At 43.2% G+C, this 21,932-nt stretch overlaps 2 protein-coding genes across 3 annotated transcripts in view; one reads left to right on the plus strand and one right to left on the minus strand.

The window, feature by feature from the left end:
- Window positions 1-21,932, plus strand: part of CUNH9orf85 (chromosome unknown C9orf85 homolog) — a 165,285-nt gene that overhangs the window by 108,148 nt on the left and 35,205 nt on the right. The gene's annotated exons all lie outside the window — the stretch shown is intronic.
- LOC108287804 (60S ribosomal protein L39-like) lies at window positions 20,611-21,063 on the minus strand. The gene has a single exon (XM_037730615.1). The coding sequence runs from the start codon at window positions 20,995-20,997 to the stop codon at window positions 20,842-20,844; it is 156 nt and encodes a 51-aa protein (XP_037586543.1). The 5' UTR covers window positions 20,998-21,063; the 3' UTR covers window positions 20,611-20,841.

Consider the following 21,932-nt stretch of genomic DNA (forward strand, 5'->3'; position numbering starts at 1 on the left):
CTTTTGTTACCCAGGCTGGAGTGCAATGGCGCGATCTCGGCTCACCGCAACCTCTGCCTCCTGGGTTCAGGCAATTCTCCTGCCTCAGCCTCCTGAGTAGCTGGGATTACAGGCGCGCGCCACCATGCCCAGCTAATGTTTTGTATTTTTAATACAGACGGGGTTTCACCATGTTGACCAGGATTGTCTCGATCTCTTGACCTTGTGATCCACCCGCCTCGGCCTCCCAAAGTTCTGGGATTACAGGCTTGAGCCACCGTGCCTGGAGATGGTCATTCTTGAGATGTGACACTCTCATGCCCACCCTCCTGCTCATTCCCTCCAGACCAATAACTAGGGTCAGGTCTCAGCATAACCTAAAAAGGAAGGTTTAATATCTGCTACAGTATAAATAGGTATTCACCAAAATAACTGCAGAATTTGGCATGCAGAATATGTACTGTCTGGAACCAGAGGAGCATGTACAGGAATGGTTTTGAGAGTACTGGGTTGGGGGAGGGTGGAAGAGCAAAATATAAGGCTGATTAGGGGAGAGTGAAATAACACCAGAATGCTCTTTCCTGATTCAGGATTAAACGTTCTAGCAAGGAAACATGAAGCCGGTCCAATGTGCTGCTGGGATGGCTCCTTGAATCTTGAACATGATGATGACCTTCAGCAAAGGAGGTGGAGATGTACAGAGGAGGAGGTTAGTAGGCTCAGAGAAGAGGGTGTGATAGAACCGATTTATTGCGTAAGACTATGTATTACCGACTGGGCTTTCCAGGAGGGTCCAGAGGTAACTCTTTTTATCAAAGAGATCAAAAATGTGCTAGAGAGGGGCACCAGAATCATTGAAAGCTCAGGGGTGTCTTCCCTCTGTAGGTTGGGGCTGATAATCTTAGGTGGTATCGGAAAGCTGATCTCTCTGATGTCAATGGGAACAGTAAAATTTCAGAATGACAGAGACCAGCAGCAGCACTTAAGCATCAGGTGGATGGAGACATAATTATCATAATGAACAGTAAGAGTGGAGTGTCAAATAGATCACCTTGACCTTCAAGAGGGTAATGATGCTTCATAGAGCATGTTCTTAGAGGTGAGGCAGATGAGCAGCCAACTAGGGTGATGCTTGAGTTATAGCCAGAAAATAAAAGAAATAATGAGAAGAAGGACTGATGTTAGTTACCAGTATAAATCCTCTCTATCCCCGTTTTCATATTTAAGTAATTCTCAGACCCAGAGTCCACTTAGAAGGGAGCATGGGTCTTTGGAGGGAGGATTCTACAGCTCTCCAGCAAGTATATACAATACATGGTCCTCTAATTCTTCCCCCCAATAGAACTACATGCTGGGGAAGTTTCTATATGCGCCCTGTCCAGGGCTATTGGATACAGGATTTCAGCTGCAAAGTTTAAAGGAGGACCATCATATCCCTGATCAGTTGCATGACCCCTGTAAAAACCAGATGGGCTATAGCAATAAAGGTGGACTACAATAGATTTACACAAATGGCCCCAATTATAGCTGCTGCACTATATCTTTACTGTTACAGGTCTGGCACTTGATGTTTGGTTATTGGTCTGAAGAACACTTTCCCCCCACATTCTGTCAGTAAAATTGATCAAAAGGGTTCACATTATTGTGGGAAGTATAGTAATGAACCTTTGCTGAATTGGGTCAAGGTTGTATTAAACACCGTGATTTCTGAAATAAAATAGTCTCCATGATCCTTGATCATCTTGACATTTTGCAGCATATCATGATGGTATCTCACTGATACTCTGTTAATTGGATCTGCGGAACAGAAAGTAGCAAAGACTGTGGATGCTCTAGTTAGATATATGGGGTCCAAGATAAAATGAAAAAGCTCCAGGGGGCTGCCATCTTGGTGAAGTTCATAGGGGTCCAATTGTTAGCGATATGCTGGACACCCCTTTAAGGAGAGAAACAAATCATAGCATCATGTCCCCCCCACCACAAAAAGGAGTAGTGATTGTTAAGCATCTTTGGATTTCAAATGCAGCCAATTCTGAGTGGAGACCAGTGCAAAAAAGGACTTTATAACAGGCTAGAGCTGTGCTGCAGTCTGCCCTGAGATTAGTGCTAAATGACCCAGCAGACCCAGTGGTGCTAGAGGTACCCAAGGTGGAAAGGATGCTGCTCAGTCTCTGACAAGCTCCAGTAGGAGAAGCACAGAACTGTATCTCACAGTCTTTCTGGACACAATCATGCCTTCTGAAGCAGAGAACCACACACTATAGGAAAAGAAGCTTGATGAGGGCTATCGTGCCGTTGTAGAGCCTGAGAGTATCTGACTGTAGGATGCCAAGTGACGATGAGAATGGAGATGCTCACCATGGATGGGGCATCATCATAACCACTGATGCATAAGGGACTTTTGTTATTTGTTGTACGATGAAAAATGGTTCATAAGGATCAGGCCCAAGCAGGTCCAGAGGGCATGTCACTTTTGTTGCACTAATGCTTCTTCTTCAGTTCACACACATGGCCTCAAACAGCTTCTGGATGATCCAGTGGTGATCCAAGTTCTCAGTGATCTTGCATCTGGTTCACAGATGGTGTGGCTTGGTATGAGAAGGGAAGAAGAAAATGGACAGTTGCCACCTTATAGTCTCCTTCAACATTGACCTTAAGGACAGAGTGTGGAGGAAATCCTGTCAGTGGACAGACCTGCAGCTGGTACACTTGGTTGTTCACTCTGTATGGAAAAAGTGGCCAGAGATACAGGTATGCATAGACTTCTGGCTAGGAGCGGATGGCGTGTTTTGTTGACCAGGGGTGTGAAACTAGCAGTATTAGAAGATTGGAGACATGTGGATTGCTATGGTCTAAATGTTTGTGTCTCCTCAAAATTCACATGTTAAAACCTAATCTCCAAGGTCATGGTATCAGAAGGTGGGGTCTTTGGGAAGTGATTAGGTCATGGAGGGGATTCCTGCCTTTATAAAAGAGATCCCAGACAACTAGCTAGCCCTTTCTATCATGTGAGGACACAGTAAGAAGCCAACATCTGTGAACCAGAGAGCAAGCCCTCATGAGAAACGAGTTCCTCGGGTAGGTGTTTTCCAGAAGGTAGTTTTTTTTGTTTGTTTGTTTGAGATGGAGTCTCACTCTCTTGCTCAGTCTGAAGTATAATGGCGCAATCTCAGCTCACTGCAACCTCCGCCACCTGGGTTCAAGCAATCCTCCCACCTCAGCTTCCCAAGTAGCCGGGATTACAAGTATGTACCACCACGCCTGACTACTTTTTATTTTTATTTTTAGTAGACATGGGGTTTCACCATGTTGGCCAGCCTGGTCTCCAACTCCTGACCTCAAGTGAGCCTCCCACTTTGGTCTCCCAAAGTGCTGGGATTACAAGCATGAGCCAATGCGTCCAGCATTTTATTTAATTTTCAGAACAATTACATGAGTAAATATTACAGTCACAACAATGTTGATCAGAGAAGTTAGGCAACTTGCCAAGCTAGTCAGCTGGGTGGCTAGGATAGAATTCAGCTGTAATTCTATCCTAGAATTTCTGTCTTCAACAGTGCAAACACAATTCCCACTTGTTTTTTGAACTTAAGAACTATGTAACCTGCTGGGTCAGGTGAATTTACTAGGCCTCAAGAATCATCTTCCCTCCTTATTTTTTATCCTAAATTTTACACTTTGTCCCCCTTAGTCAGACTGCAAACCTCCTTCACAGACCGTGTTATTGATTCGCTAGGACTGCAGGCGCTCACCACCATGCCCAGCTAATTTTTTTTTGTTTTCGTGGAGATGGAATCTCGCTATGTTGCCGAGGCTAGTCTCGAATTCCTGGGCCCAAGCGACCCTCCCGCCGCAGACTCCCAAAGCGCACGGATTGCAGGACTTAAAGAGACAGTAAGTAGAACATCTTGGCTTAATAGGTCCAGGAAAACAGCCAGGGCAACTATCAGGTTGGACTCTAGAGTGCAGTTACCACTGTTGGCCACCAGATGGCAGAGGCACTCAGGGCATCGCCGCGAGAAGGCAAAGGATGTGCTGAAGACCGGGCTATAGGGGAAGCCTCCGGCCAGAGATCCAGAGGTTAGCCGCGTTCTCTTCAGCGAGAGCCAGTTGTTCAGGTAAATATAATTCAGACAGCTAGAATATGGGGTGCGCTGGTGAGATTCAAACAGGCTCAACTGCGTTCTACCAGAGGGAAAAATAGAGAGTGAGCTGGAGATTGGATCATTGCAACAGAAAGTTTCAAAGGCTCCGGATCAAGACACAACATAAATAAGCTGGGGAGCAGGTCGGATGCGCTCTGCAGGCAGGGTAAGAACGGGTGATGGGCATGTGAAGGCGAGGGTGAGCTGTGAGGGAAATTCAGGGTCGGCTGAGCGTCCAGAAGGGAGTTAATCTCGGCTATGCCTCGGACCATCTGACCCATAGATGACCCTGTTGTGGACTGTATGTTACAGAAATGGCCTTAAACACGTTTTGGGTCCTACGTTTTCCAGGAAGCTTAGTACTTCCCTGACAAGAGGTAGAATCTAGGTACTCTCCCCATGAACCTGGGCAGGACGTCCTGACTGCCTCAACTAAGAGTACAGTGGAAGTGACATATACGGCTTCCAAGACTCAGTCATCAAGATAGCGCAGTTTCTGCATGGCTTTCTCTCTCTCAGGACCCTCACTTTAAAACCCGAGCTACCATGTAAGGAGCTGGGCTACCTGGAAGCTGCCATGTTAGAAACCGTGTGGAAGGATCACATGTGTTGGGACTCCCCAAAATGGAGACCTCAGAAGCAGAAGTTTTTCTCTGACCCTCTCCTGCCCTCCTGTGTCTCAGTGACATTCTCCCCTGAGGCCAGCCACGAAAACTGTCGTCCCTCTTCGCCAACATGGGTTACAGCAGCGGTCCCTAACCTTTTTGGCACCAGGGACCGGGACCAGTTTCACGGAAGGTAGTTTTCCCACGGAGTGAGGCGGGGATGGTTTCAGCATGAAGCTGTTTCATCTCAGACCACCAGCCATTATGTAGATTCTGCAGCCTAGATGCCTCACTTGTGCAGCTCACAATACCTGTGAGAATGTAATGCTACTGCTGATCTGACAGGAGGCTGAGCTTAGACGCTAGTGCCGGCTCACCCACACTCACCTCCTGCTGTGCGGCCCAGTTCCTAACAGGCCACGGACCGCCACCGGTCAACAGCCGTGGGGCTGGGACCTCTGTGTTATGTGAAACCAGAACTCTTATTCCCTAAAGCTACTCATAAAACCTAAAAATATGACTCCAATTCCCCCCTCTGCCTTTCTGCATAAAAACTGGCCGTAAGAAAATTATTTGGCTTATCTTGTTTGACTTTTGGTTATCAGATCGACCCCATTTCAGAGACGATCCTCCCCATATCTAGAAGGAAAGAATACTGCACAGAGAAGCCAAGAAGAATCTAGACAGGCCTTACTCAGTCCATTAGCATTAGATCATTCCATTATTATCCAATCATATTTCTACACAGTCCATACTTTATTGAACCTAAGCAATAAAATGGACAATGTCCCCTGTGTTTTCAAATCTTCGTTCTGAAGCCTTCCACTATAATAATAATCCTACACATAAAATAGTATGTATCAGATTACAAAGAAATATAAAAATATTTTTAAAAGATATAATACATGGCTTCTTTTCTTTTTTCTTTTCTTTTTTTTCGAGACAGAGTCTCACTCTGTTGCCCAGGCTGGAGTGCAGTGGCCCAATCTCAGCTCACTGCAACCTCTGCCTCCTGGGTTCAAGCGATTCTTCCGCCTCGGCCTCCTGAGTAGCTGAGACTACAGGTGCACACCACCACACCCAGCTAACTTTTGTATTTTTAGTAGAGATAGGGTTTCACCATGTTGGCCAGGCTGATCTTGAACTCCAGACCTCGTGATCTGGCCTCCCAAAGTGCTGGGATTACAGGTGTGAGCCACTGCACCCAGCCCATGTGCTTTTAAAATAATGTATCAAATAAGATAAAGTGTTGCCTGTAATAAATACTGTACCTTTCATGTGTTGATGAGCATAGAGTATATTTGGAGGTATCTGAACAACTGTGATAAAACAAACTTATTGCTATTTTTTTGGTAACAAAGCCACAGGTATTTCTAATATTTTAATATCTTGCTGCTTTAATTCATTATTGAAGGAAAAGCTAAATTTCATTTAGAGATGAGTGAAAATAAAGGACTAGTATTTTTTTCGCCCATCCAAGTTCATGAACAATTTCCCCTACTTCCCCAGCTCCCTCCGTTGAGAACCACGGGAAGCAGGTGCTTGCAAGGATCTCAGGGAATATTAACCAAGCCTGTCTTTTGCGAATGACAGAAGGGAAGCGAGTGACATTTAGTTCTTGCCCAAAGTCATATGGCTTTTTGGAGGCAAGGCATTTTCCTAAGTGTTCCCCTTCCCCTTCCATTCTCTTTCATTCTCCTTCCTGTACATCTGTCTGCTTCTCTTTCTCCATGGCTTTTTCTGCTTCTGTGACCCTTCCTACTCATGAAATGAAATGGAGATCTTTAAAACCAAAGCCCCATGTCCACTAGCTGCTTTCTCATTCTTACTCACAATTCCAGAGGTTTTTTTTTGGGGGGGGGGCCTCATTGTTCTCATTTACCTCCTGTGATATTTCACATGAGCCCTCTACTTAGATCATACATTCCTGGGTATTCCTGCATCTCACCCCAAGAACATGCTGCACTCTTTTTCTCCCCCCATGTATCTACATTAGCATCTCTTCCACGTGCGGTCTGAGAATTACTTGAAGCAGAATCACCTGGCCCCCTGCCCAGCCTCATGATTACATGGGGAAGATGTTTAGAGCTTACATTTTCTCAAGCTGCACTGGCTGGTCTAATGGCTCTGAATGTTCACGCAACACAGATCTAAGCCCCACCCATCCTGAAGGGCCACACTAGTTCCATCGACCCAGGATAGCCTCTTCTCACTACGAGAGCCTCACCTCCTCTGGAGATACCCACTTTCAGTATTGCTGCTTCTCGTATTCTGTCCTGTTTGCTTGATTAGAACATTAAGGCTGAGAGAAAGAAGAGAATGAGGGGATTAACAGTCATCATGCTGGATACTCCTCAAGGCTCAGTGAAGTAGATACTATTGACCCCATTTTACAAGTAAGAAAATTAAAATTTAAAAAGTCGAGTAATTTGTTCAGGGTCACACAGTTAATAAATGGTGAAATTAAACTGCTAGCCTTGGTCTTTTTTTATTTTTCTCCAAAGCCTCTGTTCTCATGACACAGACCTTATTCAACGTAACCTCAGGGATGAGACATAGCATCTTTGCATTTGCTGTACCTCAAAATATGTTCCCCCCGCTTTTTTTGCAAGAATCTGGAATTGATCCTTCACAGATTTCTTTCTCATTTTCTACCCACTCGCTTAAATGTATGTCCTTCTAAAGTTCTGCCGTGATCTCTTTTCTCATTCTTCATACTAACCTCATTTTTTGCACCTATATGCATGCCAAGTGCCTGAATCTATCTCAAGCCAGGATTTCCCTGTGAGCTTGAAACCCATATGCCTAAATGCCTAGTGTCAATCCCATAGGGACTAAAATCCAGCCAGCCGGACTTTGTTCCTTGGCCTCACTTCCAAGCACCTTTTCTTACCAAGCACTTCAGCTGCTGCAGCGGATTCTGTGGGAAGGCTGTTTCAACATCTCCAGCCTGTATTTAGTGGACCTCCCCAGTGCAGAGGCTAGAACAATCCTTTTCTATTCTATCCCTCAGCTTCTCAGGGCCCCACGGCTCAGTCCTAATCCCTGTTTCCTTCTACAGTCACTCCTTAGGTTGTATCATTCAGTTTACAGGCATTTTATAGCATAGATTTGCTGATGGATCTCAAATGTCTCTCTTTCCAGCCAGATCTCTCCCCTGGGCTTCAAACCTGCCTACCCGATCACACATTAGCCATCTTCATATGCGTGTCTAATCAGTGTTGCACAGTCAGTACGTCCAAACAGAACACTGAGGTCCTGCTGCCTGCTGTGCTCACCTTACGTGTGGTGCTTGACTGACCCTCCCACCCCTTTCAGGTTTCTACTCAGACGCCTTGCTCTGCCCACCTGTCTCAGACACCCACCCGCACCTTAACCACTTAATTTTATTTCCATAACATTTGCTTTCTGTCGGGGTGCCATGGCTCACGCCTGTAATCCCAGCACTTTGGGAGGCTGAGGTGGGCGGATCACGAGGTCAAGAGATTGAGACCATCCTGGCCAACATGGCGAAACCCCGTCTCTACTAAAAATACAAAAATTAGCCAGGCATGTTAACGCACACCTGTAATCCCAGCTACTTGGGAGGCTGAGGCAGGAGAATCGCGTGAACCTGGGAGGCAGAGGTGGCAGTAAGCCAAGATTGCGCCACTGCACTCCAGCCTGGGTGACAGAGCAAGACTCCATCCCAAAGAAAAATAAAATTACTTTCTGAAATTAGGTGATTTATGGTTTCTTTTTTTTTCTTTTTGTTTTTTTTCTTTTATTTTTATTTATTTATTTTTTTCATTTTTGATTTATGGTTTATTGTCTCATTCTTCTACTGATCTCTGAGAGCAAGGACATGTACACTGCTGTCTCCCTCATACCTAGCAGGGTTCCTGTACATACGAAGTGCAAGCAGTATTTCTTCCTCTCCGATGCTCACTGCCACTGTTCTAGCACAGGCCATTTTTCCTCGCCTGGCTTGCTCCAAAAGTCTAAATGCTCTCTTTGCCTCCAGTTCCAATTATTGTCCAAGCTGATGCCCATGTGATCCTTTGAAAACACAGAGCTGTTTGCTGCCCTTTTCAGACCTTTCAGGGAGTCTTAGTTTGATTGGACCTTCTGTCTCAAGCAACAGAAACAGTTTGCTCAGGCAATATGAATTTTCTTTTTCAGCTCGGCATGGTCTTGGTCTCTCCATCTGGACACCAGACATGCCACGGTTCTCTTGTACCTCAAAGGCCCTGGCATACGTGGACCTCTCAATTTGGAAGCTGTATTAGTCAGGGTTCTCTATAACAATGGGACCAATAGATGTCTGTGCATATATAGAGAGACGGAGAGAGATTTATTCTAAGGATTTGGCTCAGGTGATTGTGGAGGCTGGGAAGTCCAAAGTCTGCAGGGTAGGCAAGCAGGTTGGAGACTCAGAGAAGCATTGCAGTTTGAGTTTGAAGGCATTCAGCTGCCAGAATTCCTTCTTCCTCAGAGGAGGTCAGTCATTTTTCTCTTAAGGCTTTCAACTCATTGAATGAGGTCTCCCACCTTATGCTGGGTAATTGGCTTTACTCAAAGTCTACTCATTTAATGTTAATCTCATCTAAAAAATACCTTCACAGAGACATCTAGAATAATGTTTGACCAGATCGCTGGATATAGTGGCCAGGTCAAGTTGACACATCAGGAAACCTCCCTCCAACCTCCCAACTCTTTTGGTTAACTTCTTCCAGATATTGGCTTAGATGCCTCCTTTGAGAGTCTTTTATGACCAACATGGGGGTAGGTGCCTCTCTTTTTTTTCTTTTTTTTTTTTGAAATGGAGTTTTGCTCTGTCACCCAGGCTGGAGTGCAGTGGCACAAGCTCAGCTCACTGCAACCTCTGCCTCCAGGTTCAAGGGATTCTCCTGCCTCAACTTCCCGAATAGCTGGGATTACAGATGCCCGTCACCACACCAGGCTAATTTTTGTGTTTTTAGTAGAGACAGTGTTTTACCATTTGGTCAGGCTGGTCTCGAACTCCTGAACTCCTGACCTCAAGCAATCCACCTGCCTCGGCCTCCCAAAGTGCTGGGATTACAGGCGTGAGCCACTGCACCCGGCCAGTGCCTCTCTTTTGAGCCCCAGGGACTTCCCTTATTTATTCTTGGCACAGATTTATTTTACCATATTACAAAATGCCACCTTTTGTGGTCTTGTTCCCCACACCAGAAGCTTACTTTGTGAACATCTACATTGTTCTCTATTGTATCATCCTCACCTCCATAGTACCTGACATATGAGAACTGCTCAGTAAATATTCATTGAATATTTGAATCATTGAATGACTCCTATGTGCTTCAAATTTTTTTTTTATACTTTAAGTTCTGGGGTACACCTGCAGAACGTGCAGGTTTGTTACACAGTTAGACACGTGCCATGGTCCATCATTGCCTATTTCTCTTTCTTCTTTCTCCATAATCAGAGCTGTAACTAGGGCTTGCCATGGTGTTTTTGCCCCAGGGCTCTGTAATTTACAGTATGCCAGTTTTTAAAATGATCGTGCAACTAATTCAATAGCTCAAGCGTGTAGTATCACTAAATTTAACAGCTAGTAAGTGAGAATAACTAGTTAAAAAGGAGGCCACCAGATGGAAAGGATTATCAATAGCACCCATATGCCAGCTAAGACATGAATCACAAAGTCTATTTGATGGCATGTTTTATGCTTGCCCTGGCACCAAAATTGCTAGTTACAGCTCAGCCTGGACACTCCATTGTACACAGTACTTTCTGGTGACAGATCTATTAACTGTACTCAGTGTGTGAGGGGAAAAGAAGGTGAAAAATTTACTGACACCAGAAAGTTCTATGTAGGATAGAAGATAGACCTGCCTTTTGTCTTTGTCCTGCTAACTGGAGAATTAGGATTTGAGGTTCAGCCAAAGGAGGATACAGCATGACTTATAGGCGCTGATCTGCATGGGTCAATGAAATGTGCAAGATAATGTGTGTTCATCAACAGGCACAGCCACCTCCAGTGCCTCCACTTCTGGGATTTGCAGCCCCATGGAGCAGCCACTGGCAGAGAGAGAGGGAATGACTTTAAACAGTCGGTACTGGGATGGCCCCACAACTCCTCAAAGATGGGGATGTTTTTCTGTGTTACCAACATCATACATCAGCCAGCAGTTTTAGCCCTAAAGATATTAGCATATGAAGTCCTTCACTGCAGAAAATCAAGAACTAAAAGATGGCTCCCTAATTAGCTTGCAGTCTTCAGCTCTTCAGACTTTTTGCCATCATTATCTAACAATATTTTTTTCTGTCCAAAGTCCTCACTTAGACACAGAGTTGCTTGTGAAGCTCTGCGGTCAATAATCAACCATCCTATTATTATAGTAGGTAGTCACGCAGAAATGAGCAGGGCAGGAGAGGGACACCCCCCCCAACCTCCTGCCAGGAATGTCAGGTGATCATCAGGTGATGATCAGGTAGTTGTTAACTGTTTGTCTAAAATACTAATTGGTTGCAGCTAGCATCAGGGAATGTTATTCTTCCAATAAAAAGAAAAACCTGAAAATTGTCAAGTTGGCACATGTTTAAAGTCATTCCCTCTCTCTTTCTGCCAGTCATACAGCTGCAAATCCCAGAAGTGGAGGCAATGGAGGTGGCTCTGCCTGCTATGGACACATATTATCTTGCACATTTCACTGACCCTTGCAGATCAGCATCTATAAGTCACGCTGTATCCTCCTTTGGCTGAACCTCAAATCCTAACTGTCCAATCAGCAGGACAAAGACAAAAAGGCAGGTCTATCTTCTAGCCTACACATAACTTCCTGGTGTGGGTATATAAAACCTGAAACTGATAATTAGCTTCCTGATAAGATCTCAGGAGCTGGGTGAGTGGGGTTGGGCATGTCCACTAAGAGGCACAATGGTGAAGTTTAACCGGTATAGGATCTTCCTCTAAGGGACGAAGGCCTCAAGTGAGCATGTGCAAACCCCAGTACTGTGCATGTGGCCCCTCCTAAGTGCTAGCAGGCCACTGATCACTGTGCATGCAGACAGCTCAACCCAAGGGCAGAAAAGGGGAGAAGTAATGCAAGGCCCTGGAAGTATGCCAGCATATGAAGCCCTAAGTAAAAGGCCAAACCCTGCATTTAATCTCTCAAATTGCCTGCTTGGCCCTCTTCCAACTGTACTTTACTTCTTTTCATTACTATCCTAAAACTTTTTCTTTTTCTTTCTTTTTTTCTTTGAGACAGAGTCTCACTCTGTTGCCCAGGATGGAGTGCAGTGGTGTGATCTGGACTCATTGCAACCTTCGCCTCCCAGGATCAAGCAATTCTCATGCCTCAGCCTCCCAAGTAGCTGGGACTACAGGTGTGCGCCACTGCCCCTCAGGTAATTTTTTTTATTTTTAATAGAGACAGTTTCGCTGTCTTGGTCAGGCTGGTCTTGAACCCCTGGCCTCAAGTGATCTGCCCACCTCCGCCTCTCAGAGTGCTGGGATTACAGGCTTGAGCCACAGGACCCAGCCTGCCCTAAAACTTTTCAATAAGCTTTCACTCCTGCTCTAAAACTTGCCTTGGTCTCTCCTTCTGCCTTATGACCCTCAGTCAAATTCTTTCTTCTGAGGAGGCAAGAACTGAGGTTGCTGCAGACCCGTACAGATTTGCCACCAGTAGCATACTTTGGTGCCATGTGACTCAGATACGTTCTGCTGCTAACATTACTTTCTTCTATTTCTTAGCTTCTGTGCTTCCTTTATTTTTATTTTTTTAAATTTTTTATTTTTGAGACTGAGTTTTGTTCTTGTTGCTCAGGCTGGAGTGCAATGTAGTGATCTCGGCTCACTACAACCTCCACCTCCTGGATTCAAGTGATTCTCCTGCCTCAGCCTCCCAAGTAGCTGGGATCACAGGTATAAGCCACCATGCCCTGCTAATTTTTGTATTTTTAGTAGAGACAGGGTTTCTCCATGTTGGTCAGGCTGGTCTCGAACTCCTGACCTCAGGTGATCCATCTTCCTCAGCCTCCCTGAGGTTCTGGGATTACAGGCGTGAGCCACCGTGCCCTGCCTCCTGTGATTCCTTTAAAAGCCCCTGTGTCTCCTTTTTCAGAGGCCGGAAGCATACACTGAGGAGTCAGAGTAGCAGCATCCCAGACACTCAGCTTCTTGGCCCCCATGTGGTTCTCTCATGGGCTGGCATTTGTGGAAGAGTGAGGATCACTGCAAGTTCCCCTTGGCCACCTGTCAGCTATGGAAGCTTCAGGTTCATCATCAGTACAGTGGGATAGCCAGTAATGGCTATTTCAGTTATAAAAAATGTGCTTCTTGGAACTTCAGAAGACGTAACTGAGTGCTCACAGGCAAATGTTACGTCTCTCCTTTGCTAATATCATTTCAGTCTCTTCCCTGCCACATCCTCCAGATGCCCCTCATGTATTGACTGCAGAGACATTTAAATGAATTAGGAGGCATTAACCACTGACTTCTGTTTTAGTTGCAGGAAAAATGTAATCAATAAGGAAGCCAACCTAGTATTCAGAGGATCAAGGGAGGTTCCTGAATCCATGGGCCCTTCAGGCTGATGTCTTATAAATAGATTACATTCAGGCTAATCTGATATCAGGTTGTCTTTGGGTGTGAAGGACTTGAAAAAAATAAACTTGTTAGCTAAAGAAATCTTGAATGGATAGGGGCTTGAGTGGGAGGTGTCAGCTGAAAAGATGTGATCGCGTGTCTGTAGGCCATCTGTGTGTTTTGAGGGAAATTATGACTGAGAGGTTTTGAGAATGAAAGGAAGACCATATGACACCAAGGTGCCTCTCTTGAAATTAGATCCCACAGAAATTCAGTATTGCCTTGGTGTTAACCTTAAGGGGGGGGGGGAATGCCACATCACCCACTGCATGACCAAGCCATTTCCCTTGGCCAATGTAACAAATTACCCCGTCTAAAGAAAGCAAATTTATTATTTTACAGTCCTGGAGGTCAGAAGTCTGAAATGTGTCAGCAGGGCTGCATTCCCACTGGAAACTCTCTGGAGACTCTGCTTCCTTGCCTTTTCCAGCTTCTAGAGGCTGCTCAAATTCCTCGCCTATGACCCTGTCCTTCCTCTTCAGTGTCAGCAGCATAGCACCTTCAAATCTGTGGCCCCTGCCTCCATAAACTCATCTCCTCTTTCTTGGGCTCTCCTCCATCCTCGTGATTGTACTGGGCCCACCCAAATAATCCAGGATAATTACCTAATCTCAAATCCTTAATTTAAGTACATTAAGCACAAACGTGTGTGTGTGTGTGTGTCAGGCTCCAAGGATTAGAATGTGGACATCTTTGGGGAACCATCATTCAGTCTACCACACCAAAGTGGTCAAGATTATTTTTGTTTCCATGGTGACTGCTGGGTCAGACTGGCATGCAGGTAAACTGCTTCTGTGATAATCACTGCTCTGATAGCTGGTATTTCTCCTCTGGTTTTCATAAATTATACAGAGCCGATGTGAAACTGACCCAATAGTCCCATGGACTGTTCTTTTTGATAAACACAGAAATTGACCCTTCTGGTCTTAAAGTTTGAAACATATTTGTTTTAGCTGAGTTCCTTCCTCAGTAAAGGACCTTCAGGCCTCTGAGAAAGGACATCAGAAAACTGAAACTCACCAGATCACTAGAGTCCTGACAATGAGATGCCAGACCCCTCATTCCTCATGACTGCTTACATCCCTCCCTAGTTCCTGTTTTCTCACACATTGTTACTTTTCTTCCCTGCTATGTAAACCCCTCATTTCAGTGGGTCAGGGAGATGGGTTTGAGAACCAAGCTCCATCACCTCAGGTGCAGCACCCTGTTTAAGCCTGCTTCCTTGAAAACACTGGTCTCGGTGATTGGCTTTCCGTGCGGCAAGCAGCAGGACCTGGACCAAAGCCCTGGTGTTTTGGTAACAGGTGCACAATGGTCATTTAATCAGGGCCTGTTCATGGGCTGTGCTCAGCACCAAGTCTTGTTTCTAATCTCAGAAAACAAAAGGTCTTAGGTGATGTTGAGTCATAAAATGTTAGAATTTGAGGAAATGTAAGAGATGGTGTGATCCAAGAATGAGGTGCAGAGAGGCTGACGGGACTTGCCGAGGTCAACAGCTATAATACTTAGTGACCCAAAAAATTAGCACCTGCTCCTTAGTTCTCACGTTACATCTCCCAGATTGTGAATTAGGCTTGGAAAGCACTCTGGGGTTAGTTATGGAGTACGTGATTTGTCATTTCCCACCGCCGTGATATTGGGTAAATAAGGTAACATTAAAAAAAAACTAAAGCCTAGTAGCTCATGCCTGTAACCCCAGCAATTTGGGAGAGTTAAGTGGATTGCTTGAGCCCAGGAGTTTAAGACCAGCCTGAGCAACATGACGAAACCCTGTCTCTACAAAAAAAATACCGTACTTCAAAAAATTAAATAAGATAAAATAAAACACCCAAGAGAAAGAAAAGTTAAATTTTCATGAAATTTACTGATGGAAGATAAACATTCTTTATTAATGTGGCTATTGCAAAATAGAATAAAGGGAACTGGATTTCAGTCTCAAGATGGAGACTTTTATTCTTAGTTTCAGAGATATAGTCTAAGGAATATAGTTGTAACAGGTCTGAAGGGAAAAAAATTGAGCTTTCTTGGCCTTTAAAAAAAAGGCTTGTTTTTTTCAAAGTTTATAGAGAAGCATTTGTTGAGGGCTCACTGTGTATTGTCCTAAGTCCTGAAAAAAAGACAAGATTTTATTGATATTTATTATTTATCCTTTAAATTTGCAAACTTCTGAAAATACAGAGAAAGGCAGTTTTAAATTAAATTTTAAAATGCAGTACTCTTCATGCTGCCAAAGTAGGGCATTGGAAGCAAGTAACAGAAGATGCGATGCAGTGCAAAATGTGAAATGTAGTTCAAAGTATATCCCTACTGCTTTGAAATTCCCTGTGGTTGGGAACTTACTCCTCTGCTTACCTTGAACTGCTTAATCTGCCAAAATTGAACAAGCCAAAGCATTTAGGCATGGTTAAGGTATAGAAAACTCAAAATTTGGATAAACTCTCAGGCAGATGGAAGAAATAGTGCCAGCCCTACCACCTGCCTCAGCACTTTGTTGTTTGGGTTCATAGTTTTCCTGCAGGCCTGGTTTGCTGATTCACAGCTTGATTTTTTTTTTCCTATGGTATTTGTTAAGTCAGTTTCTCCTATACCATAAATCACCCCAAAGGAGCAAGGTGATTTGCTCTGGAAACCAAATGAATATTCTCAGGTCACTTGCCATCTTGTGATACACTTGTAACCATATTTTGGACTATGGAAATATTTAGGGAAATAAAAGTAGTTAGAGGTGACATGCATAGTTTGACTTGGAGAATCACTAACATTTTCACTTCTTTGTAGCCTTGAAATCACCTGTGGTAGGAAGGTAAATTAAGCAGAAGGAGGAGAGGAGAGAAATGGTGTTGAAAGGGATATTTCTGAGATGAGTTGGAGGTGGTAGGGGAGATACCCGGAACCTTGAAAACCAAAGTCAATTTCAGACCAGAGCTCCTTCCACCTACAAAGGTCTGAGGTTTCTGAAGTGGGGTAATTGACAGTAGCCATCATTTAGTGGTAGCCAGATCAGCCTTTGAGACTGATTGATCTCCCAAACATTTTAGATATGGGCCATTGACTCACAAATTGCACATAGGACGATGGCAGCAGTGAGCAGCTTGAATTTCATACGGAGATATAATTCTCTTGAAGCACTCTGATATGTTCTTTGTGCAGCCTTTAATTGAATACCATTCAATGCCACCTGACGGAAAGAAAAGAGGTAGGGAAGTTTCTTGGGAGGAACAACCTATGTAGCCTCAGATGCTGCAGATAACTAATAGGTTAAAAAGAATACTAAGCAAAGCTTTAGTTTTATGAAGATATGAATCTAGAGTTTCCACCATTAAGAATGGTTCATTTCATTATTTTTCCTTTAAGAACTCCCACTTAGACTGTTGTAGTTGGGTACATTGCATACACAAGTTTTGAAACTGAAAAAAAAAAAAAAAAAAAGCTTTCAAACTCAGATTATAAAAAACCATGCAATTGCCATTGACTATGTAGAATTTCTAAACTGTTAGCTGTTTTGAAGCTTCCTGATAATCATCCCCCAGTATCCCCCAGGTTGTGAGTTATTCAAAGGGCTGAATGTACCAAAGGATCCTTTAGACGTGTTAAGTGCCTCTCAGAAATGGAGGCATATGCATGACCTCACTTAATTTCTTCCCCAATTAAAGAAGTAATAATGCATGTTCACTGTAGAAAATACAAAAAATGCACAAAAGTACAAAATAAGTGACAGTAACATCCTATAATTCTACCACCCCAGCTTCAGTTGTAGGTAGGAGGACAAAAGGACCAATTCCTCAAAGGCAGCAAAACGTGATGATTGGAAACTTGGACAAAACAGTGGTTTCTCAACTGGGGATGATTTTGCTTTCCCTTTCCCAGGACAACAGGTAATACCCAGGGACATTTTTGTTGTCAGAATTGGTTGGGGCGGCAGGGTGGGGTTGAAGGTGCTCTTGGAATCTAGTAAGTAGAAGCAGCGATGCTGCTGTACATCCTACAATACAAAAGACTGCCCTCCATTAAGAATTCACCTGCCCAAAATGTCAATAGTGTAAAAGTTGAGAAACAAGAAACCCTATTGAAAAAACTATCAAAAGTGTGAGGTTCAGTTGTTTGTTTTGCATCAGTGTAAATGGCAAAATTTCCCAAATTAGGAAACTGCTCTTCCAAAAACATCATAGTCATTCCAGGCCTTCGACTCATCAAGAACTATTGTTAATATTTTGTTGAATAAGCTTCCAGGCTCTTTCTTATACATCATACTAATTCTGATGTCCATCTGACTAGATGACTCTCTGTCCACATTCAGGAAGAGAAGAGCCAACATCTCATGGCCCCCGGGGTCTGCGTATCTTTCCCCTTCCATGAAGAAGGGGTTGTGACTAGCAAAGGGGAGAACTGACCTTGGAGAGGGAACCTAAATTAGAAAGATTGAACAGAACTCAAGTAACCCTCTTAATACCAGAACACCTTGTGATGTGACCCCATGATTCTCATCCTCTCTCCAAACTAACTTTGATCTCCTCTAATTTTTATTCTTCCCTTCCAGTTCCACAGAAAAATTTAGAGGCCTGTTTTGTGGATTTTTCTTCATCAGTGGTATACTGAACTTACTTGTTGGCAACTGAATTTTTTCCCACTCAGCAATGTTTTAGAGATTCCTTCATGTTAACAAAGGGATCTAGTTCATTCTGAGTGTTGCATGGCACTCCATGGCTGGATATAACACAGTTTAATGAATAGTTCCCTATAGATGAACATTTAGGTCATTTCTATTACTTTACCATTAAACCTAATGCTGCAGTGATAACCTTGATACATGTGTTAAATGTAAATATTTTTCCACAGTATATGTCAAGAAATAGAATTGCTTTGTAGAAGGCCATTTATTTAAAATTTTAATGGAAATTCACAAATTGTCTAAAAAGATGCAGAACCAGACTAAGCTGTCATTGAAAATGTATGAGTGTTCCCATTTCCCCATACTGTCACTAACTCTTGATATAATAAAACTTTTATATTTTTTACCAAGCTGATGGGTTAAAAATATTATATTGTTTCCATAATTTGCATTTCCTTAATTTTTACTAACAAGGTTGAGCAGGCTTTTACATTTTTAAGTTACTTATATTTCTTCTTCTGGGAATTGCCTTCATACTTCCTTTAATAATGTATTTCCCCTTGATTGTTGATCTTTTAAAAATTATTTTTGAAGTTCTTTATTCTGGATATGTATTAATATTTTTTCCCTGTTATCTATGTTTCAGATATTTTCACCCAGTTAATCTCTTATCTTTTACATTTTGGAGTTATCACACATTTTATAAATGTTAAAATATTGATATATGCAAATGTATTTATTATTTCCTTTACAACTTTTGGGTTTGAGATTTTTTTTTTTTTTTTTTTTGTTTTTTTTTTTTTTTTTTTGAGACAATGTCTTACCCTGTCGCCCAGACTGTAATGCGGTGGTTCAATCTGGGCTCACTGCAACGTCTGCCTCCTGGGCTCACTGCAACGTCTGCCTCCTGGGCTCAAGCAAGTTCTCTGCCTCAGCCTCTATGCTGAGTAGCTGGGACTACAGGTGTGAGCCACCACGCCCAACTAATTTTTTTTTTTTTTTTTGTAGACACAGGGTTTCACCATGTTGCCCAGGTTGGTCTTGAACTCCTAAGGTCAAGCAATCCACCCACCTCTACCTTCCAAAGTGCTAGGATTACAGAAATGAGCCACTGTGCCCAGTCTGGATTTTGGATGTTAAAGAGGCCTCCTCTCTTTATTTCTTTGTTGTTGTTGTTGTTTTCAAAACAGGGTTTCACTCTATTGTTCAGGCTAGAATGCAGTGGCATGATCACAGCTTACTGCAACCTCAACCTCCTGGGCTCAGGTGATCCTCCCACCTAGCCTCCCGGTAGCTGGGACTGCTCCAGGGGTGCGCTACCATGCCCAGCTAACCTCCTTTCTTTCAAACTTAAAATATGCTTCCCAGTATTTTCTTCCGATGTTTCATTATTTGGATTTTATGTTTTAGGGAATGCCAGCTTAATGGGCATGCAGCTGGTGCACAAGGCCCAAGTTTAGAAGGGCTCTGCCAATTGTGTGTTACTTCTTTGTGAGGGCGTGAGTGATGTGAATGAGACAGTATATAGGTTCATTAGGAATGTGTGCTCTGGAGTTAGAGTACTCGCGTTTGAATCTTGTCTGTAAGACTCATTAGCTGCGTAACTGTGCAAATTACTTAATCCTTTTGTGTCTCAGATTTCTCATCTGTAAAATGGGGGTAGTGACAGGATCCATCCAGCTCTTTTCATTGTTTTGTTGGTATAATGTAGCCCTGGTAAAGCCCTCAGTGTAGCATCTGGCATATGGAAGTTTGCTGTGATAAGCATTTTCTCTGTGCTTATTTTAATGAAAAGTTTTATAGTGTTGAAATTTACCTTTAATGTGGACCTCTTTTATACAGTACTGACCAGGTTTTGTCTTGCAGGTTCCCAAGTCTAAAAGACATCCATGGAAGGGGATTGAGAGATTGCATGCTCTGCAAATCATACCTCCAATATCTCCAAGCACAGGGGTAGAAAAATAAGGAGAAAGTCCTAGATATGAGGGAGAAGAAAAGGAAGAGAGATCAATAAATAGTGATTTTTGACTTTATATATAAATATATATATTTTAAAAATATATTTTAAATAAAATATCTTTTATATAAAAGTCGATTCACTATTTTTTGAGACATCAAAAATATATATATAAAATATATATGTTTTATATATATATATATTTTTTTTTTTTTTAAAGACAGGGCCTCACTCCTGTTACCCAGGCTGGAGTGCAGTGGCACAATGTCAGCTCACTGCAGCCTCCGCCTCCCAGGCTCAAGTGAGTGATCCTACCACTTCAGCCTCCCAAGTACTGGGACCGCAGGCACACACCCACCATGTCCAGCTTTTTGCATGTTTAGTGGAGACAGGTTTCCCCATGTTTCCCAGGCTGGACTCCCTGCCTCGGCCTCCCAAAGTGCTGGGACTACAAGTGTGGGCCATTGCACCCAGCGAGTAAGCAATATTTTAAAATTTAATCCTAAAACCCTGCATACATTTTTTTTTTGAGATGGAGTTTCACTCTTGTTACTCAGGCTGGAGTGCAATGGCGCAATCTCAGCTCACTGCAACCTCCATCTCCCAGGTTCAAGCAGTTCTCCTGCCTCACTTCCTGAGTAGCTGGGATTACAGGCACCTACCACCATGCTTGGCTAATTTTTTTCTTTTTTTTAGAAGTGAAAGGTCTCACATATTTATTACTGAACCCAGGCAACCAAAACCTTTTTTTTGTTTTTTAACATGAATAATGGAAGCAGTGTGGGTTGTACTAACTAATGCCTTCATAACAGATACAGAAAGGAAACTGTTCAAACTTCTCCAGACAGCGGTGACATTTTTCAGCTTGATTTGGTAACACGATTGTGACTTTCAGACAGCATAAATATGTGTGCCATCGCATGTGTAATTTCTTACAGACCAAGCTTGGTTCTTCTCCAATGTCTCCTTTTGGATTTGTACCTGATTTTATTACCAGTTTTCATCCAAATCCACTGGGGAATGGGACAATTTTGCTTTTGTTTCTTGGCCAGGAATCGCTTAATCCTGAACGTCTTGTGAGAAGACATGGTGAGAAACGGTGTAAAGCACACACCACGATGGCAGAGAAAGGAAGAGAGGAGGAAGGCAGCCGGAAGAACGACCATGCTTGGCTTATTTTTAAATTTTTAGTAGAGATGGGGTTTCACCATATTGGCCAGGCTGGTCTCAAACTCCTGACTCAGATGATCTGCCTGCCTTGGCCTCCCAAAGTGCGCCCAGCTAAAATTATTTATTATTTTGAGAATTTAATGAGGGAAATTTCAAAGTATATGCTCCATTTTTGAATTGGAAGCCCCTTGAACTGTGGTAATCAGACAGGAATGGAGCCCAGGTGGTCTAAAATACTTGGGTTAAAATTCATTCAGTTCCTCAGTGTTTAATTAAATCACACCAAAATTATTTTACCAGAAAATTTAATTTCAGCCACATATCCACTGTTAGGACTTCATTTCAGTGCCTAAGGTAGCACATTATATATAGTCAGTTCTTGACTGTACAGTCATGAATATTTATTGCTTGATTAATGTTTACATCTTGGTTATCTTCCATACTCAAATTCAGTAGCTCAAAAATGCTATTCATTTTGTTTATGTAAAAATAACTCGGCCGGGCGCAGTGGCTCATGCCTGTAATCCCAGCACTTTGGGAAGCTGAGGTGGGCAGATCATGAGGTCAGGAGATCGAGACCATCCTGGCTAACACGGTGAAACCTTGTCTCTGCTAAAAATACAAAAATTAGCCAGGCATGGTGGCATGCGCCTGCAGTCCCAGCTACTCAGGAGGCTGAGGCAGGAGAATCACTTGAACCTGGGAGGTGGAGGTTGCAGTGAGCCAAGATTGCGCCACTGCACTCCAGCCTGGGTGACAAAGAGAGACTCTGTCTAAAATAAAAATAAAAATAAAAATAAAAAAAAGAAAGAAAAGAAAAAAGAACTCAGGCTGGGTGCCGTGGTTCACACCT

This window comes from Cebus imitator, unplaced genomic scaffold (genome assembly GCF_001604975.1).
Source record: "Cebus imitator isolate Cc_AM_T3 unplaced genomic scaffold, Cebus_imitator-1.0 Scaffold355, whole genome shotgun sequence".
Lineage (NCBI taxonomy): Eukaryota > Metazoa > Chordata > Mammalia > Primates > Cebidae > Cebus > Cebus imitator.

Coding starts and splice junctions, on each gene's coding strand:
- LOC108287804 (XM_037730615.1), bottom strand. CDS start 20,997: ATGTCTTCTCACAAGACGTTCAGGATTAAGCGATTCCTGGCCAAGAAA.